The following is a 25,271-nucleotide window of genomic DNA, read 5'->3' on the forward strand; positions in this document are numbered from 1 at the left end:
CATTTAGTATTTATTATACTACTTATCTTTCACAGAAGTATATTTTGGGGAATAAATGTAGACAAAGAAAAAAATTACAGACCAAAAAATGTTTAAAGCGAAGGTCAACATTACCCAACAATAACCATTTGCTCCCATTCCTGTGGAGCATTTTTAGGTGCTTTAATCATGATGAAATGGTCCATATTAACCTAATGCATTTAATGAAGTTAATAGATCTGCCTTAAAGTTGTTTAAAGTCATTTTGAAAGTTATCTGCTTACAAAAGTGCAGACAGTGATGATTCTTTGACCTTTAAGTTTCTCATGCTCCACATCTGCTTTGATTTGTGATAAGACTGTGACTTAGAAGACTGTGCAGACTCAGGACTCTGAGAGTGGGGAGACGCCTTCCGCATGAGGTTCCTGGATATGACCCTCTGAAGATTCTTCATGGAACACCCTGCAGCCCTGGTGATCACCCAGGGGTGATCCAGGGCCTGCCCGGCTGACATGCGCTGACTAGCCTCCAAAATAAGTAGTTTGTCTATAAAGTCCTTCGCCAAGTGGGAAATATTTGGCCAAGGCTAGAAAGGAAAAAGAAATAAAACAGAATTAAATAACTAAAATAAAAACACACAAACACACATAGAGAATAATCTTCTTAATGACATAAATCAACGCATATCAAATCCAAAAGACTTTTTCAAATAAGCAAATTAAATACTATATTGTTAAATATATAGTGAACCTGAAAATCCACTTTTGAGAAAGGCAAAATAAAAAAAAATCTATTTGGCAAAAGGAAAAAACAAACACAAATTCTGTTCCAAACTTTCTGTTCAGTGAATGAGAATTCCTTTCTAGAAATCTGTCCAGCGTGCTGCAATTAGCAATGTGAGTTTCCACATCACATTTATGTAAGCTGGACAAGGAAGAGCAGCTGTTGTACATGAAGTACACCAGTATCGAGTTAGTATTTCCCACATTCTGGTCATCTCGTAGAGTCCCCATGACTCCAAGAATGAGCCAGAGTGGGAAGTGGGATGGATTGAGAAATCATCAACTTTTCTCTCCCTTTGAAAACTTATTCCACACTTAGGTTGCCTTCATCTCCACAGCCTCGAGAGAGAAGGAGAACAAAGAAGGCACTTCAGTGAAGACTCTGGCTGCACTGCATTTCCTCAACACACACAGGGCCCTCACTGTTCCAGTCAGCTGGCTCCAAGTGGGATTCAGCACGTAGCAGAGATATGGCAGGGTGCAGTATGTACAACCAGCTATTTGATGGTTCAGGGATTTATTCTGGCAAAATTACAGCTTTGGCACACACTTTAAATAGAATAGCAGCAATTCATAGTGACTTCTGGGAGGGTAAAGAGAGCTGTTGCTTTACATGTGTTTTCTGCATTACCTACCAATACATAGCATATATCTAGGAAAAAACTATAGTTTTGTATCCCTTGTCATCTACAAAGGAGAAACATTGAGAAAATTGCCAGTACATTTGCTGTATCTTTAGCAGCAATTTCTGATTGACATGTATTTTTAAAAAATTGTATCTCCTGGGGCGCCTCGGTGGCTCACTGACTCTTAATCGCCTGACTCTTGACCTTGGCTCAGGTCATGATCTCACGGTTCGTGAAATCCAGCCCCGCACTGGGCTCTGCACTTACAGTGGGGAGCCTGCTTAGGATTCTCGCTCTTCCTCTCTCTCTGCTCCTCCCCAGCTTGTGCATGCACATGCGCACGAGCTCGCTCTCACTCTCTCTCTCTCTCTCTCTCTCTCTCTCAAAATAGATTTTAAAAAATTATCTCCCAAGAAAGACAAGGAAATCCTTACAACCTATTGTCTTTGTCCTCATGTAAGGAAAAATCAGAATCTAATCAGATATCACAGTCTCCAATCTCTTAACACTCTATTAACCTAGAATTTGAATCAAAAGAAACCAGTAGGGGAGCCTGGGTGGCTCAGTTGGTTAAGCGTCTGACTTCAGCTCAGGTCATGATCTCGCCGTCAATGAGTTCGGCCCCCGCGTCGGGCTCTGTGCTGACAGCTCAGAGGCTGAAGCCTGCTTCAGATTCTGTATCTCCCTCTCTGCCCCTCTCCCACTTGCACTCTGTCTCTCTGTCTCTGAAAAATGAATAAACCTTAAAAAAAATTATAAAAAAAAAAAGAAACCAGTAAAAAGGAATTGCTCTTTTTTTCCCTTCAGTTTACTTAGGTAAATGAGATGCAAGAGATATTTATGCCCAAAATAAAATGCATGAAATAAATGAATACATTTGCCAAATACTCAAACACAGGAAAAATAAAATGTAAACACTGCATGTCTAGACAAAGTGCGTCAGGGGCTGACACTCATCCTCTGCTTTGGCTAGACATCTATTTGGCTCTGGATCCAGACACATTTATCTAGGCTCAAGGTTAAATTAGATGTCTCCAATGGAACATTATAAGACAAGCAACTGAATCTTTCTGGAAAATGTAAAATACGGGTAGTGAGATTTATGGAGAGCTCATTAAGATGACCTCAAATGAATATACACTTAAAATGCAGTTGCAGAAAATAAGGTAACATGGAAAAAAAGTTCTTCAGCCAAAGTACATTATTCAAACACGGGCTATAAACTACAGGACTCCTGAGCCATAAAGAACAACTGGAGAGTACCTAGGAGTGAATTACGTATTACACATTAGAAAATGACAGGTATAGAAAAAATGTCAGAACTATTTTATTTTTATCTTTTTAATATAAAATTTATTGTTGTCTCTGTTGTATAAAGTATAAAATAAATACATATATATATATATATATATATATTTATATTATATAAATGAATAAGAACTGAGTGTGCATGCTCACATTTCTTTAACGAATAGTGTTATCTGACCAAAAATGATTTAGAGGGGCACCTGACTGGCTCAGTCAGTAGAGCAAGCAACTCTTGACCTTCGAGCCCCACACTGGACATAGAGATGACTTTTTAAAAATAAAGATTTGGAGACCACACATTGAACCACATTCATATCCTGGACGAACTCTCAATGCAATCATTGTGTCCCTTCACCAGCCTGGACAGCCACTTTGCCATTTCCACTCTTTGCCTTGAAAATTCTTCTGTTCGGCTCTTCTCAGCAGTCTCAAGGAGACACTGTCATCAGTCAGCCTGTTAACCCATCTCAATATGGAAAAAGCCTGGGATTGAGGTAAGTGGGTCTGGACTAGACAGGCTATCTGGCCCTCTATAGCTCTAAACAAAGGATCTCAGTCTTCTCATCAAAAAAATGGGGATCATCATATCTCTTTCATAAGAGTGCCATTCGAACCAAATTAGATCAAATATGTGAAAAATGGTTTTCAAAATATAAAATGTCATATATATTTGTTGTTCTTGTTCTTGTTCTTGTTACTATTAAACCACAATGTAACTCCTTCCTCAGCTCTTTTGTGGACATATCCACTGACTATATTCAGAGAACTGGAAGATGAAAATTATCTAAAACTTCTCATACCAGTTCCACTTACTATTATCATGATGAATGTGTGTCCTGAAAACACTGTTCTGTGTTAAGAGGTAATGAGCCAAATACAAAGAAAGGTAACAAGACATCCAGATGGTTAACAGACACATGAAAAGATGCTCAACATCACTCATCATCAGGGAAATGCAAATCAAAACTGTAATGAGATATCACTTCACACCTGTCAGAATGGCTAAAATGAACAACATAGGAAACAGATATTAGCAAGGATACAAAGAGGCATCCTCTTTCACTGTTGGTGGGAATGCAAACTGGTGCAGCCACTCTGGAAAAGAGCATGGAAAACCCAAATGTTTAAAGTAGAACTACCCTCTGACCCAGCAATTGCACTACTAGGTACTTACCCAAAAGATACAAAAATACAGATCCAAAGGGATACATGCACCCTAATGTTTATAGCAGCATTATCAACAATAGCCAAATATGGAAACAGCCCAAATGTATATCGACTGATGAATGGATTAAGAAGTTGTGGTATATCTATACAATGGAATAAAGCTTAACCAAAAAAAATAATGAAATCTTGCCATTTGCAATGACATGGATGGAGCTAGAGTGTATTATGCTAAGTGAAATAAGTCAGTCAAAGAAAGACAAATACCATATGATTTTACTCATATGTGGAATTTAAGAAATGAAACAGATGAACACAGTGGGGGAAGAGAGAGGCAAACCATAAAACAGACTCTTAACTATAGAGAAACACTAAGGGTTGCTGGGGGTGGGAGGATGGGTTAAATAGGTGATGGGTATTAAGGAGGGCACTTGTTGGGATGAGCACTGGGTGTTATATGTAGGTGATGAATCACTACATTCTACTCCTGAAACCAATATTACCCTATGTGTTAACTAACTAGAATTTAAACAAAAACTTGAAACTACAAAAAAGAAAATGGTAGCACTTTGTTTTATCCCAAGGTCATTCAATTAATTTAGTTACAAATAAATTGTAAAATTTGTGAGCAATTCAGTCTTTTTTTTCCCCTTTGTTCTTTCTTCCTTTCCTTATCTGGTTCTTTGCCTATTTGTCCTCTTGAATAGAAATTGGCAGAACTGTGTAAATCAACACTAACAAAAAGAAGGTATAAAACCAAAATTTAATACTAACAATTGCACTACTTACTCACTTTGGAAGAATAAAGGGAATTTAGAGAGATGGTAGCTTATAATCTATTGATGTCTTGATTCTTTCACCTTTAAATAGAGAAGTAAGGAATGACTTTAGTTTTGTGCTTTCCAATTTCTTGATGAATAATTACTCCTAATGTGGTTCCTGTGCAGAAATGCCCATAGAGAATCACTAGTAAAAGTCATCATTAAGAAGCTAGACCCTACAAACATACACACACACACAAACACACACATAATATATGCAGTTCCTAAAATTCTAGATTCAACATCTTAAATTTTAAGGATTGTAACTGATGCTAAAATTTGATAAATATAGAGCTTACTGAAACAGGGTAATAACTATTCACAGATTTAATTACAGAGTTTTTAGAAAACTATAAATATCTATTTTTAAGTAGATAGATAAGTTGCCATTCAAATCTTTGAGCTAAGAGCACTCAACAGCAGCAGGTTTTAGAGGCACCTGGCTGGCTCAGTCAGAAGAACATGCAACTTTTCATCTCAGGGTTGTAAGTTCAAGTCCTACACTGGGTATAGAGATTACTAAAAAAAAATAAAAACTTAAAAAAAAAATTTTAATAGTTTTTATTGGAAACGTCTACTTATGACAATTCTCTGACTAGTATTTCTCTTCCTTTGAACTTTAGTGTATGGCCTTGGTAGGATTTCATTTACGCTCTACAATTAAATTTTATGTAAATGTGTCCAAAAGTAGCAATGAACTCTCCATGACCTTATTAGTTGTAGACCGGTAAAATCACTCTTCCTCAGCTCAGCAAGCAGGAGATTTTGTACATCATCCTTATGCTATAAATATTTAAAATTAAAACATTTTTCCTCTCAATCTACAAAGCAGACTTTAAATTGTGTTCTATCTTTGCCAAAACTAAAACTGCTCAGAGACAAAGCTAATTATGTCAGAATGCTTTAGCTATTAGGGAATTTGTAAACCCTGGAAAAAGTCAAAAGATATACCCAAGTTTATTACAGGAAGCATCTAATAAAAAATAAAAGTGGAGAAAGAGCCAATCAATCTTACACCAGGCTCATAAAGAGAATATTTTTGTGAGTTAAGGGGTTCTTGACATGAGACAAGTCATGCTTCTGGTTCTTCTTATAAGGAAAACACTGAAATTTAAAGAGGATTGAATAAAGCCTAATTTGTTTGAGCACTTATTACATTTCAAAGCACTCAAGGACATAAGAGTGACGAAAAATTGAATTGGCCTTTGAACTCTGAGTCAATGGTTGACTTATTCTTCCACATATAATATATATTTAGAACTAGTTCCTATTGTAAACCTCATAAACCAGAACATAAACAATATAACTATAACATTAAAACCAAGTATTTCTAAGTTTCAGAAGCTTTATGTAAATAGTTATTTTCTCCTCAACTCAATGAATTCCGCTGATGATATCAAGGTCAAGAAGTGCAACATAATCAAAGAAACAGATAACTACTTTCCATTCTAATCACTATCCCTTATACCAAAGGTAACAACTACACAGTCAAAAAGGTAATGCACATGGTTTTGATTCCAAGAAACACTCACTGTGATTGAGTTTCTTTTTTTAATGTTTATTTATTTTTGAGAGAGAGAAGGAGAGGGAGATAACAAGTGGGGGGAGGGGCAGAGAGGGAGACACAAAATCTGAAGCAGTCTCCATGCTCAGCTGTTAGCACAGAGCCTGACATGGGGCTTGAATCCACAAGCCCTGAGATCATGACCTGAGCCAAAGTCAGACGCCCAACCAACTGAGCCACCTAGGTATCCCTCACTGTGATTGAGTTTAAGGGAAGAATATATATACCTGTCCAATTTAAGTCAAAGAAGAGATGAAGAAAGTGATAAGTAGAAAATGAAGTACATTACGATAGGTTTTACAACTATTGAAAGTATTTTCCATAAAACTACTTTTAAAGTAAAAATGTCATCTAAAAAGTTGAACACATTTTTGTGAACATAAGTTTTTAAGAACTAAACCACAGGAATGGGAACCAAATTACAGGAATTATGACCTAACTGAACTGTGGTTCATTTCATCATTGAAATTCTAGTCATGGGAAAGAGAATGAAAAGGAATTAAAGAGCCAAATCTTTTGCTCTCCTTTCACTTTTTCCTACTTAATAACCTGCATGGAAAAGAAATATAGCAAAGAAAAAATAAGAGAAATAAATGGAGATGAGGATATAGAAAGAAAATTGGGGTCATGGCTGGTGACCAAAATCCATCAGATATGTTACCTCTCAGGGAGTGCATCAGTAAACTTTTTCCCTACCAGTATGGCAATCATAGGTGAATCTAAGTATACGGGGACCATTTTTTATCACTATCCATGTGGGATTTTTTTTAACATGTTTTTAATACCAATGTTTATCTTTGTCAGATGGCTAACTAACATGGTTGTAAGACTCATTTTATTATCAACTTATTTCACACCAAAAAAGACTGCTGTAATATAGTTATAATACAATTACACAATAATATATGATTCCCAACTCATTGGCAAGAATGTGTAATTTACCATTAGCATTAAAATGTTAACACCACAGTTCTCTCACTCTTCCATTTAAAAAATGAAATGGTGTACTTGGTAAGTACAGTGTGTACTGTAAGATATATATGTAACTAGTAGCTTATTTAAGCAAAATTCAAACTTGTAGTCCCTCTGTTTTCCATATTAATAGTAATAGTAACAGAAATAGCTAACACAAATATAGCACTATGTACTAATATGTTAAACTATTCCAACCACTTGACATCTTTTAGCTCATCTGATCTTCACAACCACCTTGTTAGGTAAACACTATCATTATTACTGTTTTACAAATTAGGAAACTGAGATACAGAGAAATGAAGAAATATGCCCTAGGTTACATGCTTAGTAAATGGCAGAGCTGGGAGTAGAACCAGGCAGGATTGTTCTGGAGTGTGTCCTTAACCACTACACTACACTGCCTTACAAAATACCCACATAAATATACATTCACCTGCACACAAATGCTCTAAGATTCTTATTTTTTACTATACAACATACTCCTTTTTATGTCCTTTTGTATATGTTGTTCTGTCTACTTGGAACATACGAGTCTCCCTTTCAGAAACTCCTACCCTTCCTCTAAGACACAGCACACATGTCCTCTCCTTTGTGAAATCTGACCCAAATATCCTAAGTAGTAAGAGGCTGTCTTCCCTTCTTCCATGAACTCTGAGCCTTTGCTCCTACATGTATCAGAGCACTTAAATTTGAAGAGATACAAAAGAATACTTGGTCTCTCAAACAAGATCACCTGATTTCAAAGAGCAGGGTCACGGAGTATTTTCATATGGGTATTCCCAGAGCTGAGGATGATTCCCTAGCCCGAGGAAGGCTTGACAAGGAGGGTGGAGACCACACAAGGATGCTTTCCAACTATCTCTGGGAGAAATGGTGGGTGAGTCTTTTACTTACTATCTCCAGCATGAGCCCTGCCACCAAGCTGAAAGCCATCATGATGGTACTGGTAATAAAGTAGGTAAGTGAAGGCCTCCCTCACACAATAGATAAGAAGTTTTTTTGTTTTTTGTTTTTTTTCTTTTTGACCTGTGCTGTGTTTTTCCAACCTGGTTGCTCCTTGAGCATTGCAGGAAGTGACTGGAAAGGAGAACTACCCCTACCCTGCAAAGCCCAGTGAGTAGAGTAAATGTACCCTTCCAAACCACACTAATGTTCCAAAATGAATCTAATGAATTCAGCAACTGAAGGTATTAGTTATCTAAAATCCACCTTGCTATAAATTAAAATTTGTATTTTATGTTCAATGCAGTTACAGTTGAGATGCATTTACTCATGTTGTTATAAATCAGAATCTCTTTATAATTTTTAAAAACGATTATTTTTTGTTAAATATTTCTCTATACTTAACTCTTCATGATATTTTATTGGATATAAAGTGGAAAATATGGTAGAATCCCAGCCTTCAAAGAGCCAACAACGTCTTGGAAAGATGACATATAGATTAAATGTCAAAACAAAAGACATTTCTCATAATCCTAAACACTATTCAGAGAAGGGAAAGAATAACACAGGTGGAATGGTCATCAAAGTTTCATGAAAAGGAATATATTTCACACCAAAATCAAGAAGAATTAAACATTAATATCAGAGCTAGTTTTTTGCTTATACATGGGTGGAGTCAGAGTATACATCTGCCAAATATCTAGCAAAATATTTGCTATATATATATATATATATATATATATATACATATTTTTTAAATTTTATTTTATTTATTTTGAGAGGGGGAAGACAGAGGGAGAGAGAGAATCCTAAGCACTATCAGTGCAGAGACTGATGCAAGGCTTGAACCCAAGAACCGTGACATCATGACCTGAGCCAAAATCAAGAGTTGGACACTTAACTAACTGAGCCATGTAGGCAACCTTGCTATATATATATTAAACACATCACTCCTCTTCATTATAAGAGATACAGCACTTAAATCTTTGGAAGTTTTGTCCTATTTATTGCACTTCTCCACCGGACTTCTAGAGAAAAGAAATGATTCACACTATGTGTCATAAATGGAATTTTAGTTATAGACAAAGGGACTTTAAAAAACAACACACATTTATTATCTTACAGTTCTGCAGGTTAACATGGGTTTTACAAGCTAAAATGGTCAGCAAAGCTGCGTTCCTTCTAGAGGTTTCAGGAGAGAATTCTTTCCTTGCCTTTTTCGGTTTCCAGAGACTGTCCATATTCCTTGGTTCATGACCCCTTCCTCAATTTCCAAAGCACATCACTCCAATCTATGTTCCTTTCATCAAATCTCTTCTATCTTTGACCATCCTGCCTTCCTACTGTAAGGACCCTGGTGATCACATTGGGTTCACCGAGATAATCCAGGATAATATCCCCATCTCAAGATCTTTAATTTAGTCACATCTGCAAATTCTCTTTTGCCGTGTAAGATTATACACCTACAGATTCTGGATATTAGAATAGGGACACCTTTGGAGGGCTATAATTCTGTCTACCATACCTATTCTTCCAGAATCAATGGTCACTCTGGTATTTAAATAAAATTGGTGCATTTAGAAATTACTAGGCTTGTTGTAAGTGGTAGGTATACAATGATATGATGACAGAGAAAATGTGAGGATATGCCTTTCTATGTCTATCAACATGTGTTTCCTAGATGTCATGGACTGAATGTTTATGTTTCTCCAAAATTCATGTGTTGAAGCCCTAGCCTCTTGTATCACTGTATTTAGAGACGAGGTCTCCAAGGAAGTAATTAAATGAGGTCATAAGGGTGGGGCCCTGATCTGATAGGATTAGTGACCTTTTAAGAAGAGACACCGCAGAGTTGCCCCCCCTCCCTCTCCCTATCCCCATCTCTCTCTCTCCACACACACAAAGAGGTCATGTGAGTACACCATGAGATGGCAGCTGCTTACAAGCCAAGAGAAGAGGCTTCATAATGAAACCTACCTTGTTGGAATCTTGGTCTTGAACTTCTCAGCTCCTAGAGCTGTGAGAAATAAGTTTCTATTGTTTAAGCCATCCAGTCTGTGGTATTTTGTTATAGCAGATTGAGATGACTAAGACACTTGGTAATATTGTAAGAAAATGTTAATATGATGGACATGGGTGCCTCACAAACACGGAAAAGAAAACCAAGGGAATATAAATCCAGTAACATTTTGCAAGCAGCCACAATCTTACTCTCTGTTATATGTTATCTGGGGAAACCAACAGGTATTTCCTCAAGATAGAGCGTGCACCATGGAGATAATGTCAGTGCTCCAAACAGAGCTTGAGCCCCTCTTTTCTGTATGTACCCACACCCCCTTCCTTTGGAGTGCTTTGCTTCTTTTGTTTTTAATGTTTACTTATTTTTGAGAAAAAGAAAGAGTGTGAGTGGGGGAAGGGCAGAGAGAGAGGGAGTCACAGAATCTGAAGCAGGCTCCAGGCTCTGAGCTGTCAGCACAGAGCCCAACGAGGGGCCTGAACTCACAAATGGTGAGATCATGACCTGAGCCGAAGTTGGATGCTTAACCGACTGAGCCACCCAAGTACCCCTGGAGTGCTTTGCTTCTAAAACCCAATATCTTGCTTTTTTCAGTGACCACCCTGGGGCACTTGGAGCTACTTGCCTTTGATCCCCAGAGAATATAAAAATTTACCACCAGCTCCCCACCACCATCACCCCCATTGACTAGCAGAGAGGGGTAGATGTGAAAGCCCAACTCTCCTACCTCAGGTTGAAAGAATGCTGAAGAATTCTTCCCTGCAAAATGAGGCTGACCTTTATGGCCTTGGCCTCTTCACCTTCCTTGTCCTGATTTCCAGACTCCCTTACCTATCTCCTGGGAGTCTACCCTTAACAAGTCACTTGAACCTGAATCTTCTTCTCGGGTTTCTTGGCCTTTAGGGGAACCCAACCCTAGAAACCCTCTGAATTAAACCTGATAAAAGGAGTTCTTAAAGAATATTTGCTTATTATTCTCACACATTAAAAAAGCAACAGTGATATCTAGTCCAAACATGGCCTAATAAACCACACTCCCAATAGTCATACTGTGTGCAGTCTCCCTCCACATTGAATCTGGGTTAGCCTAAGGCCCACAGAACTCACAATAGAATGAGGCAGAAGTAATGCGGTGCCATTTCCAAGCTCAGCCTTCAAGAGGACTGGCAATTTCCACTGTCTCCCTCTTGAATACTCCTTTTTGGAAAGCCTAAACTAACCTGTAAAAAGTCTGACTATTCTGCTGGAGAGACTCCATGGAGAATGACCCCAAGAAGAGAAGGCTCTACGAAGCATAGAGAGTGGAGGGGGGAATAAGGGTTCCGGTGACCTAGATGACCCCAGATTTCCAGCCATCCCCATCAAGATGTCAGACATTAGAAGAACCATCATAGATATAACGTCGCAGTCAGGCCACGATGACGGCAACTCCACCCAACAGTACATAGAACAGAAGAGTCACGGAGCCATAGCCAAAACAGAAAGACATATTCTTTATAAACAAAAGAACAACAGAAACACAAAGATATTCAAATTATAAAGAAAAAAACCAAAATGATCCATAATCCCCAAACCAGGAAATGAGCTCTGTTAACATTTTACTGTATTTCTTTTAAGCCTTTTTCCTATGCATACATTTTCCCACATGATTGTGATTATACTCTATACATAGTTTGTATTTTGCATTTTTATTTTCACTTGGTAGTATACTGTGCACATTTTTCCAATATCTGTACAATTTTTAAGCATACATAATTTAGAAACTATCATAATCTATCATATGGATGTCTCATAATATGCAAACATTCTTTTAGGGTTTTTTTTCCAATTATCCACTTTTGTAACTATAGCTCTGATGACCATCTTTATACTGAAACCTTTGCTGCATCCGGGATTATTTCCTTAGATTGTTAGAAGTAGAATTACTAGATCAAAATATATAAACTTTTAAAAGTTCCAGATGCATATTTTCAATCTACTTTCCAAGAAATCTGTAAAATTTTCCCTCCACCAGCAGCGAATGAGATGGTTCATCTCTTAATACTCTTAGCAATGAATCAAGTTGAAGGTTTTTTTTAATCTTTATTGATTTAAAAAATTTTTTTTAAAGACTTTGTTTTCGTTTGCATTTTTGGGATATTAGTGAGGGTGAACATTTTTCAAACTTTTAATAATCAATGGTACTGAACTGTGTGTGAATTCCCCCCATCCTTTCCTACCTTTCTATGTAAGTCTTAGTTCTCAAGTACCAATTTCGATGAGTTTTTTACAATGCATACATCTACAGTAAGATATTAAAGCTCTGTCAAAGTACAGAAAATATTATATTTAAATTTCTTCTTTAGCTTTTGATTTTGTGCAAGATGTTATACATACAGATATTATACCTTAAGTAGATATAATCAAACTACCAATATTTTTCTTTATGAGACAAAGAACCCTTTCATACTTAAAAAGATAATGTATTTGGTCACTTGCTGAACATGAAATGAATTTCCCTTTTTGTCAGGCATCCTACACACAAACATTGACAACTTTCCTTCTCTACTCAAAACAATAAGAAGTGAACACTTTCGCGAACACTGGGAGCTCCAAGTTTAAACAATGGATAAATATTTTACATAAGCTGTAAGGCTAAACGTTTCACTGAGGAAACATTATATCACAAAAAAGGCTTGGATTATCTAGATTCAAGGCAGAGAATCTCTCACCAAACACCCAAGCATCATGCTGAGCTTCTGGTACACATTAGTCTACTCAGCTGATGGAAGAAAAACTACACACAAACTAACTTGTCTACTTAATTATTAATGTCATGTACTGACCACAGACAACTCAGTAATCGAGGCCCTTGCCACCTTCAGATCAATGGCTCTCATCCAGAGGTGGTTTTGCCCCAAAGGGGACATTTAACAATGTCTGGAGACAATTTTTGTTGTCACAATTTGCGGAAGGTGTTGAATCTAGTGTATTTACTAGATATTAGTATCTACCAGTAGTGTATAGAGGGTGGAGTGAAGGCCAAGGATGCTTCTAAATATTCTGCAATGCACAAGAAAGCCCCACTCCCATCCCCTACGCTACCCCCCTGTAAAGAATCATCCAGCTCTAAATGTTAATAGTGCTGAGGTTGAGAAATTGCACTAAGCTAAATTAATAAGAATTAAATTATTTCTTACCTCTCCTGTATAATTATATTTGCCTTTCAGAATCTTCCTGTAAAGTCTTGTATGGTTTTCATCATCGAAAGGCAGGACTCCACTAAGTAAAACATAGGTGATTACACCAAGAGCCCACATGTCCACGGCACTAGTATAAGGTTTCCTTAGCAAAATCTCGGGGGCTATGTACTCTGGGGTCCCACAGAGTGTCCTCATTGTCCAGTCTCCACTTTTGTTCCCAGAGTGTGCCAAACCAAAATCTGTGATTAAAATTTTCGACTCGGCACCTGGGTGATAATATAAGAGATTTTCAGGCTTTAGGTCCCTGTGGGTTATTCGCAATGCATGCAGATACCGGATGCCATCTGCAACCATCTGGAGAATTCTGACAGCGTCCTGCTCTGTGAAGGATCCCTGAGTAATGAGTCGGTCAAAGAGCTCTCCTCCCGTAGCCAACTCCATCACCATGTAAACTCGATCCTGAGCCTCAAAGATCTCCACGAGCTGAACAATATAACGGTGGCTAACCCGCCTCAGGATGGTGAGCTCTGATTCACATGCTTCTCGGCCTTCTCTCACTCTGGTTTCCATCACTTTTATTGCAAAAGGTTTCTTGGTGGTCTTCTGCTCCACCCTGAGAACCTTGCTGAAATTGCCTGTCCCAATAAGAGCCTTGATGTCATATCTATTGGGAAGAAAAGCCAAATCTGTTATCCTCTGAATTGATGATTCTTAAAATTATTTAAGTTGGTGCTTTGTATCATCTTTTTATCTATCTTTATATCCCCTCATCCAATTCCCTTGCTCATTACAGCTTAATCGTATTTATTACTTTTGAAGTCCTCTCCAGATTCTTCTTTGGAATGTAGGTAAGTGATATGAAAATAATTAGTTGGTGGAAAGAGAACTATTAAAACAACAGTCTTTATAACAACAGTTACCATTTATTTTACATTTATTGTGTGCAAGAAAATTTATTTAAAAAAAATCTTCTCACAATACTCTTATTGACTAATATGATACTATCCCCCTTTTATAGGTAAGAAAATTAAGAATAAAAAAAGTTAAGTAATTTCCCAAGGCCACACAGATTGTAGTTGAAATGGATGGGAATTAAATCTAACCCCTTCAAATGTATTTCACCAAAATTTCATTGAAGAACTTTAGGATCACCTTCTACCATTTTCTTTCTTCCCCACAACACTTGTTTTTATTATTCTGCAACAACAACCACCAAACCAAGTGGAGGAAATAAAAAAAAGAAGCTTAGTCCTGTTTATAACTTCTCATAAGAAGGAGGAAATCATATCACAAGACAGGGTCTTCTTCAGGTTACTTGACCGTGAGCTCTCAGTCCGAGCGAGGCACATGCCCTATTTCATCCACAGTAGCGCTTTAATAGATAACCACTGATTAGGTAAATATGTCTGGTGGGGGTGGCGTTAGAACCACAGTTTCCTCCCACCTGACCCTCAGCTCTTGCAATTTCTGCACTGGAAACAGAATTTTAACATGGGATATATGTTAATGTGTAAAGTATCTCCCAGAAAGGCCAGGAAGTCAGCTAGGATTTCAAAGGCTGGTGACCTTGAACTTGAATTATTTGTGTAAATGTCTATGTCCATCTAAGAGTTCTATCAAATTTAACTCTCAATTTAAGAAATGTTGATGGGGTACCTGAGTGGCTCAGTTGGTTAAGTGTCTGACTTCAGCTCAGGTCATGATCTCATGGTCTATGAGTTTGAGCCCTGCATCGGGCTCTGTGCTGACAGCGCAGAGCCTGGAACCTGCTTCGGATTCTGTGTTTCCCTCTCTCTCTACTCCTCCCCTGCCTGTGCTCAGTCTCTCAAAAATAAAACATTAAAAAAAAAATTTTTTTTAAAGAAAGAAATGTTGAAAAAGTGCTAAACTTAGAATTATGATTTTACATCTGGAAAGAATATTAAAGAATGATTTAATCCAACCCCTCATTTTACAAATGAGAAAATTGAAGATCAGGCTAGCCAACTGGTTAAGTTCTAGAGTGAGGATGAGAACCCAGGTCGCCTTACTTGAATGTAATTTGGTGCTCTTCCACTTTATTAGAACTTCTCCCAGGAAAGGATGCCAGCAAATGGAAACATGCCCTGGGAGTATGCAGGGAAAAGGTAATTCTTTAAGTTGCATACTCAATACCAGAGATTCAAATGCAAATCTCAATCTGTGCTTTAAATAGCCTTATTTCTTTTTGCTGAGTTTATTCTTCCAGTAATTTTCCCCCCACCTATCTGTTCCTTATATTCCTGTGCTTACTGAATAAAAATGGCATTTGGCTGTACCAGCTTACTGAAAACAGCTTTGTTCTATGCAGTGCATTTAATTTTCTGGCCAATTACTTTATCAAAACAGATAGCAATTTACTCATCTTAAACGGATTCTGTCACCTCTTCTCTTTCCAACTTTGCTTTTATATTCACATGCACTTTCAGGTTGATTTTGAAGATAATCACAGGCATTTCAAATTCTATTGCTTTGCAAACCAACCAAGTTTTACATTTACCTCTAATGTGGATGAAAGCACTTTGCAGATACTAATTTATCACTATGCCCTCAAAACTGCAGGCGAATTCATTTGCTCACGGAATTAATCATCAGCTATCAGACCAATTACCATCTCTGAGGAACTACACTCTTTTGCTTAAATAAAAGGAGCTTTATTCAATACTGTTAAGGGGACTTCATCCCAAATATTTGAAAAACTGCTAGTAATTTGGCACTGAGGGAAACATAGGCTTTAAGCCAAAATGTAGAGTAGTGGAAATAAATGATTGCAGATTGAATAACCAATGTCCCATAACAAATTCCAGTAACTGCAGCCTTGCTTGTGAGCCCTTGATGGCATGGATGGTGACGATTTTTATGACTTGAGTGGCTAGATCTTATGCAGTGCCTGGCACAGAGGGAACAGCAATAAATGTTGAATGAAAGAATCGTTCACTGAATACCTATTATTTCCAAATTATTACATATACTTTGAAAACATTAACGATCAAATCAAGCATCGGAGAAGGCATTTATGAGCCCATTCCTTCCCTTCCACTCCTCCACTCTTACCCATCACCCAACAAAACAGCCTCAAAGTTAATTTTGTAGGTGGTGCAATTGTACATTAGCCTAGAAATTATAGAAATTGAAATTATTCCTGTAACTTCAGCTGCTACAAACTGGGGATCTTTTGAACATGTATTTTAAAAATGACACATGGAAACAATAGTAATATCACAACCTATTTGATAGAAATAATTGTAATGAACTCCAAAGAAGAAAGCGAATATCCTCAGATTTAAATTCTATCAGCTATATTCTGCAAGAGTTCTAAGTGGAATGACAAAGGAGAAGAAAGACAACTGTATTCTAGAGTCCGTTCTGCCTCTAACTTCTACAAGTCAGTTAATCTTCTGGGGCTCAACTCTCCATCAGGTAAAGAAGAGCCTTGAGTTAGTCGCTAGAGCCCTTACAGCTACAGCCCTTAGAGTGTCGTGACCCTCCACCTCTATGACCCCTTCACACCTACAGGACTAGACACTACCCTGCCGATGGAGGTTATGAGAGCAGAAAAGCCACGATTCTCTGGCTACAGATGACCAGAGATACCATCTAACAAATTTGTCATGATAAGATCCCATGTCCATTCTGATTCAAGTTCAGTTGGATCAGCCAACTTTGTCTCTAAGCTTCGCAGCTACTGGACTCATCCACAAGGTACCTTTGTATTTGAAGTTGCCAAGTAGGCCAGGAAATGGCTCAGCATAGACTCTGTTCACAGCTCTGTGATGAAGTAAGCACACAATTCTAGTGCCAGAAGTGTCCCTGAGAAGCCAATGGAGCCAGCCACCACTGTGTCCCGCCAAGCCCTGCAGAGTGGAAGAGGATTTCACGATTTTCTTTCTCTACATGTCCAACATGGTACTCACTGAGGAAGTTATTTTTCAGGCCAACCAACCCGCGATCCTTGCTCATTTCTTGCAGAGTCAGCTAGGTCCTATGTGTGCCATATGAAGACAAGAGTAAGTACTGCACCAATACCTAAATAAAAATTTGTGCCCTGGGGCGCCTGGGTGGCTCAGTCGGTTAAGCAGCCGACTTCGGCTCAGGTCATGATCTCGCGGTCCGTGAGTTCAAGCCCCGCGTCGGGCTCTGTGCTGACAGCCTGGAGCCTGTTTCAGATTCTGTGTCTCCCTCTCTCTGACCCTCCCCCGTTCATGCTCTGTCTCTCTCTGTCTCAAAAATAAACAAACGTTAAAAAAAAATTAAAAAAAAAAATTTGTGCCCTGCACTGTGCAGCATAATTTCCATATATTATTTTAATTATCCTCACAACACTCCTATGGAGTAGATACTATTATTATTCCCACTTTACAGAGGCAAAAACTGAGGGAGGAGAAAGGCTAAGGAACATTCTCAATTAGACATGCAAGAAGAGACAGGAGTGGATCTCGAGTCTGGCTGATTCAAAGACTTGTTTCTATCCTGTGAATTATAGGGTAGAATGTGGTAAAGATCCTTTTTCAGAATGTGGTAAAGATCCTTCGCAAACCAGGCCTGTCTGGACCCTGCCTCAGCATATCTATGGCAAGGCACAGATGAGAATCCATCAGCCCTATAGGGGTTGAGAGGCCTTCCGCTTTCCCCGGCTCAGAGGCCTGGGACCCCTCCCTTTCCTCACTGCTGTTCCTCCTCCACTTTCAGTCTGGAATCTTCCACATCCTCTGCCCTCTCTGCTCAGAGGTGTCAAAGAAAATCTGTCCCTGACTCTTACTGAAACCAGTGAAGAAGACTTTATTCCAGACTATTTCAAATGAAGTCAAAACTATTGCAGTAGGAGAGAGACTGACTTTAACTCTGTTTAAACAAAAGCCAAGAGAGTTTCAGCACTGAGAGAGCTAGTAGAGAGATAGTAGGGCACATTAGCTTGGTGGGGAAGGTGGTCAACATGAGTAGGCCATCCGTGCTAATTGGGGCTCTCGCAAGTTAGGCTCCCCCCTTCCCACAAAGACTGGGAGAAAGTGGCCCCATGATTACATTTCAAAGGGAATGACATTCCTTGAGAAAGACATTCCTGGGTTGTGGAAGACTTACATCTCAAAGGGGCAGAGAAAGAATTTAGTGACATCAGGGGCCTAGCAGCATGAAAGCAGCTGGTCTAAAGCCATCTTGATCCGTCTTTAGTCTACCTTCCTCCACCCAGCCCCAGGCCAGCCCCTTTGCCAGTGCTTAACCTGCCGCTTTACCTGGCAAGGACACGCGGATCGAACCTGGCGCGGAATCGGGCCACCTGCATCCTGCGAGCCGCCTCGGCCGCCGCCTCGGGCCCGGGTCCTACGCCTCTGGAGTTAGCGCAGCCTTCACCCTCCTGCTTGACCTGGGGCAGCAGGGGCGGCCCCGGGACCACCTTCGTGCTGACGCCGCAACCCATGCCCACCGCACTCCCGAGAGGGGCCTGGAGCACAAGGCGCCACCGCGCGTTTATCCGCAGACCAGCAGAGCAGAGGCGGGACAGAGCGACCCGCCCCCAGAGCCGACCTGGGAAGAAACCCCACTGTGGGTCTTTGTTGGGAAAATTACTTTCAGAAGGTCCCGCTGCCATTAGGTCGCCTTCATCGTCACTGACCACCTATCTGTGCGTGGAGTTTGACGTGGTAAAAGCAAAGTGGACGGACGAAAAGGCAGGAGCCTTAATTCTCTGGGACTCAGTTTTCTCACCTGTAAAGTGACGATGTGAACATAAAAAATTATATGAATCTATGAAACATATAATCTTTGTAAAGGACTTTGTCTCCAAGACTGAGCTCATATCCAGATGACATGAACATTAAATATATATACTTTGTGTATGTACTTTAAACTCTAAGAGCTTATAATATTTAAAGTATATAATAGTACTGTACTCTATGCATTAATTAAACACACTAGTCTGTTTCTGGTACGCCACTAACTCTCCTACAGCTGGAAAAGCCTCCCCTCTGGCTGATCCATCCGAAATAGAAAGACTGGGAGCAAAACCAGATATCTAGGATGCAGTCCAACTCACTGTGCAACTACAAGAATAAAATATATAAAAATAAGATTATATAATCCCTCTATATATTATGTAGAGATTGTGTAATCTTAATATATTAATTATATAATGTAATTATTATATTATTAATTATAATTATTATACAATATATAATCTTATATATGAATGCTATATATATGCATATATATGCATATATGTATATATATATAGCATTATATATATATAGCATTATATATAATATATATAGCATTATATATTATATATAGCATTATATATATAACATATATTATATATAGCATTATATATAGCATTATATATAACATATATATATGAATGCTACATATAATATATACATTATATATAGCATTATATATATAATATATATAGCATTATATATTATATATAGCATTATATATATAACATATATTATATATATATGAATGCTATATATAATCTTATATATGAACGCTCTTTGCATTCATAATTATCCATATATGTATGGATATGGATATTTTATATATTTGACAAATATTTCTTTTGATAAATGATATTTTATGTATGGATTTGATATCAGTATATTGATTATATATAATTCACATTGCTAAATGTGGTAAGTGGTAGGTAAGTGATGTGTGGGAAGTGAAATTCAGTCAAGACCAAGGAGTCAATATCAGGCACCTGTAGCAAGTTGTAGAACCAGAACTGGAGGCCTAGTCTCCAAACTTCCAGTCAGGTGCTCTTTCATTTGTGCCGTTGCCTTTATAATTTCATTTAATTTTTAGTTTGGTTTAACAGAATATCTGTGATGAGTCAATTAGTCATGGATTTGCCCAGATGAACTGTATTTTGAAGGAAAATTTGAAATATGACTTGGGGGTAGTTGAGAGAAAAATGAACCTATCCTATGGAGAGAGCTTAGCTACCAAATAATGAACTTTTCTTGATAAAAAACCCTCAGAATTCTCCAAATCCTAGAAAACAAAGAGATGCAGCAGTGAAGGCATCAGGCAGTCAGTTATGAGGAATTCCTTCTGTGTGTCTGGGTGCTCCGGGCTGCACTAACTGCAGAAAGTTCTGGTGTCCCGGCCATGGCTGGCTGCACAGCAGGAAGAGCTTTGTCAAGAGCCTTTCCCTAAACCTGAACCACATTCCTTGAAAATTGGCTAATACAGTCACTGATTTTAAAGCCTTGAAAAATGAAACAGCAATGGAAACTACTGATTAGTTCCTTTTTGGAAACCACCAACTATTAACTGGAAGTATTATTGGTCAAATAAATTCTGTGCCTGGAGAAAAAATTGAACTACTTAATGCATTCAAAACTTCTACTTTGAAGGCTTTCATCAAGATTTGAAATGTTGCAATGCTAAACTCACATCATAAGCATGTTCTTTTAGCCTAAGTGACCCATGAGAAAGGGTGATACCTAAAAGTAACTTGTAGAATAACATCTTACTACACAGAGTTTCCTATGTGTACTTTTCTTTATTGTGCATTAATTGCATTATTTGGGAGGCCTCTCAAACTTTGTTTGGGACACATACTATTTACACATTAATTAACTAGTTATAGTTATTTAAATTATATATTTATCTGAGTTGAAGTAATAAAATTGTTCAAATGAGCTTTACACTTAATGCCAATTTTAAATGAATTTTTATGTTTACATCAATGTGTTTAGTGCCCATAAATTGCTTCCTATAACATTCCACTAGCTGAATAAATGGAAATGGTGTTTAGCATCGGTTCTGGGCTGAAGTTAACTCCAGTGACATTTTCTGAAGAGTATTAAGTAAATTGAACCTCCCTCCACCTTCTGAAGAAAAAAACCTTACATCATTCTCAACTCCCACTCATTGCCTAAAAGTCACAAGTTCTTATGAAATGGTCAGCCATAACATCCATAACAATATGCAATATATTTGCTCCAATCCCTCAGCACCAGGTTCTATCTTACACCTAGTTTTTAAAAAGCAGAGTTAGAAGTCGAATCCTGAAAATTGAGGATAAATCCTAAACATTGTTCTGGGCAATAGAGATTCTGAACCCATAGAAACTTCCTCAAATAACATTCTGGCTTATACTTCATAGATTGATGTAACTTGATTTGTGAGAGCTGCATTCCCCCATGTTACAATCCAACCCCTAAAGAGTATTCCACTGAGAGCATGTAAGGAATTATGCCAAATCAAAACCCATTAAAGACTTAGACTATCATTTAGAGAAAATTCATTTAACTCTTACATGAACAATATTGGTGGAAAACATAAAAAAAATTATAAACACTCTGTATTCTGGTCTACTGTCAATCTTTAGGACACTTCAGTAAAAGAGAGCAACACAAGAAATTAGGGATATCACAGGGAGTGATATACTGGGAAGACCTTCAATTTTATGCCCTCCTGTATCTTAAAAGCAATATATATATATATATATATATATATATATATATATATATATACACACACACACACACATACGTATATACATATATATACATATATACGTATACATATATACGTACATATGTGTGTGTATATATATACATATATACATATATATATACATACACACATATATATATGTGTATATATATACATATATACATATATATATACATACACACATATATATATGTGTATATATATACATATATACATATATATATACATACACACATATATATATGTGTATATATATATCCAAAAGACATTTTTAACACATAACATAAAGAATTTGCTTCATTTAGAATTGGATCCTCTAGAATTGTGATTTTGTTGTGGAGGTTTTTCAAGTCTTACTTCTCTTTAAAGCCTCCCTGTTGGGATTCATTTTCCCTAAAGTGATCTCACGCCTGAAACATCAGCTTGAAGGTGTTCATCTGACTGACTTCCTTTTACCCAAGGTGTGGGATTTGTGTTTGTAATGACAACTCCCATGGGGCTCTTTTAAGCCCATTTCACATACACAGGGAAGTGACTGCATGCAAGCGACAGCACAAAGCTCTCTCTGAGCTTTGTTCCCGTGAACAAATAAGAAGACTCTCTAAGTGGGATGCCTTTGTGTGAAAGTCAGAGATGGGAGAAACTTCCCTGCTTCCCTTGGCAGACTATTTCTCACTCTCATGACACCTTACAAAAAAAAGAAAGAAGAAGAAAGACCATAATCCAGACAAGGCAGGAAGAAATTTTCAATGACTGAAACTGTTTTTCCTTCACTCAGTAATGAATTATTCATGTTAACTTGCATATCTCTAGATTTGGCACTAAGAGTGCTTAGCTTTTATAGAACTTCAAGTTTTAAAAATTCTTTATCTTATAATTACAAAATAGAAGACAATATTAGTATACAGTACGAGGTAAGAGCTCTGTTGTCAAGTAAAAACACAAATTTCACTTTTTGTATAGAGGTGAATCAAAGAGGCTGACAATCATCGCAGTGAATGAAGTTTCTCTTTGTGCCTAAATTAAAGATAAAGTGGGACAGTATTTCACTTTTTTAGCTGATTCACCTAAAGAAATTCTGTCTTGTCAAGGTGGCAATTTGTATCCAAAGCCTTTAGAAAATGATAGTTAGAAATGTTTAGCTACATGGGAAAATCTTTACAATATGTTGGAGTGTGGAAAAAAAGAAAGCCCTATATAGTGTGATCTTATTTTTAAACTCACTAATGAGATAAATTCCTGTGGTGAGGAAGGAAGCCTCTGGCTAATCAACAGTAAGGAATTAGGCCTGCTGACAACTATGTGAGTGAACTTGGGAACAGATTCTCCGACCCCCACTGAGCCTTGAGATGGCTCCAGCCCCAGACTACAGCCTGATGCAACCTCCCGAAAGCTTGGCTCTGAAAGGAGAACTCCCACATTCAAGTCCCAGTAACACTATTTACCAGCTCTGTGACCTTAGGAAGGTTACTTAAACTTCTGGGCACCCCCCAAAACTTTTCTTGTCTGAGAACCTGAAATAAAAATATAAATGTCGTAGGGTTGTTGTGAATAACTTAACACATGTAAGCACTTAGAACAATACTTGAAAGATTATAGATGCTTGAAAAATGTCATTATTGTTATATATTATATGTAATTATTGCACATTATATTAAAAAATAACAAGTAAATGACTTTAAGGAGTTGCGTTAGTTATCTATTATTATGTAACAAATTTTCCCCAAATTTAGCAGCTTTCAAACAACAAGTGTTGATTTTTCCCCAGTTCTGAAGATCAAGGATCTAGGAGGGGTGCATCCTAGCTGGGTGCATCTGGCTCAGGGTCTCAGGAAGTTATAGTCAAGCTGTCTGATGAGGCTGCAGGCATCTCAAGGCATGACTGAGCCTGAATGCCCTTCCAGTTTTATGTCTGTAATTATTAGCAAGTCTCAGTTCCCTACTGGCTGTCAGACAGCCTCATCACTTGCACTTCTCCATGGGCTCCCTGAATGTCCTCTCTATACAGCAGACAGCTTCCCCCATGACTGGTAAGGAGAACAAATGAGCATGCACTAGTGAATGAGTAGAAAAGCACCCCAAACAGAAGCAGCAGTCTTTTATAGCTTCATCTCAGATGTGACATCCCATCACCTTTGCCATTTGTTCTTGGTCACACAGCATCTCTGGTACAATGTGGGCAGGAACCACACCAGGGTGTGACTACCAGGAGATAGGGATTTGAGAGGCCATCTTGAAAACTGGCTTCCTCAGGGGTAGAACTAAGACCAGAGAGTGAAATTTCATTCTAAAGAGGAATTTGGAAAGTCAAAGACATCCATGGGGGAGAAGGGAAAGTGGGTGATGTGCATTGAGAAGGGCACCTGTTGGGATGAGCACTGGGTGTTGTATGTAAACTAATTTGACAGTAAATTATATTTAATATTTTTTTAAAAAGTCAAAGATATCTAGAGATGGAATTGCAGGCTCTTTTTCGTACTGGAGTTAAGTAGTTTTGCAAACAGTTGGCCTTGCTGGGGAAGAGAACATTCAAGCACAAAGGTGATTGGACTTGATGAATATTCAAATCTCTTCCAAGCCTGGGCTTCTAGGACTTCTTCTCTTGTGTGGTCAAGTCTAATCATAATTGGATAGTAGGCCTCTTGAGGATCCAGACCATTGTGTCCATCCAACTCTTGAAAACAAAGGAAGATCTCTATAAATGCTTGTTCATTCAGTCTGTAGCCAACAGACATCAAATTATCAGACTGAAACAGTATGAATTTATCTGTTGTTTGTATATTTTAAATATATTTGTATCCATCCCTTTGTAATTAAATTCTTGGATTTTACTGTAGTAAGTCCATCATATTTACTTCTGTTGAATTACTCTAGGGACTTCTCCATTTTATAAACTTTTTGAAGGTCTAAGATAGCTACAGAAATAATTTAAAAATTGAGATAACTACAAACTCATGTGATTTCAAATAAAACCTCTTGTAGGGAAAATGTGCAGTTGCTAGGAGGTAGAGAAATAAAAATTTCAAAAGGGATCCAAGATATTTAAGAGGAGAAGGGAAATGCAAATGGAATCAATAAGTACCAGTGGCACCTCAGCAGAGTAGAGCATTTTCTAATATTCCGCCACTGCAGTTAGATTCTAGCTCCATATTCTTCCTGTTTGGAAAAAAAAAAAGTGCATCTCTACTGCACTTCAAATTCAACCACTTTAACCTCCCATCGGAACACAATTCTGAGATACTACCAGAGATATTGTGTTATTCCAGGCCTTGCAAGAAGCAGATTCCAAGATAGCACTAAATGTGCAAGGATTTCACTCAGCGAAATGCCTCTGGGAAAGGAAACGGGGAGGGAGCCAAAAAACAAAAAACAAAAAAACAAAAAACCTAAAAGAGCCATTAAAAAAGGTTGAGTCCTAAAGGGTCATGCA

General features: G+C 37.9%; 1 protein-coding gene across 1 annotated transcript; it reads right to left on the bottom strand.

Annotated features, from left to right (window-relative positions):
* Positions 1-259: 259 nt before the first annotated feature.
* On the bottom strand, positions 260-18,794 carry PSKH2 (protein serine kinase H2). The gene is made up of 3 exons (XM_060611730.3): positions 18,610-18,794; positions 13,358-14,024; positions 260-565 (listed from the first exon to the last, which is right to left on the bottom strand). The coding sequence occupies exons 1-3, from the start codon at positions 18,792-18,794 to the stop codon at positions 260-262; spliced, it is 1,158 nt and encodes a 385-aa protein (XP_060467713.3).
* Between the last annotated feature and the right edge of the window lie 6,477 nt (positions 18,795-25,271).

Source organism: Panthera onca, chromosome F2 (assembly GCF_046562875.1).
Source record: "Panthera onca isolate mPanOnc1 chromosome F2, mPanOnc1 haplotype 2, whole genome shotgun sequence".
NCBI classification, from domain to species: domain Eukaryota; kingdom Metazoa; phylum Chordata; class Mammalia; order Carnivora; family Felidae; genus Panthera; species Panthera onca.

What these genes read in the sequence shown, in the direction of transcription:
- PSKH2 (XM_060611730.3), bottom strand. Translation starts at nt 18,794, where the DNA reads ATGGGTTGCGGCGTCAGCACGAAGGTGGTCCCGGGGCCGCCCCTGCTG. An exon ending in GATCCGCGTGTCCTTGCCAG is followed by an intron (nt 14,025 to 18,609) that starts GTAAAGCGGCAG and finishes TCTTCCCAATAG; the next exon opens with ATATGACATCAAGGCTCTTA. An exon ending in AATATAATTATACAGGAGAG is followed by an intron (nt 566 to 13,357) that starts GTAAGAAATAAT and finishes TTTCCTTTCTAG; the next exon opens with CCTTGGCCAAATATTTCCCA.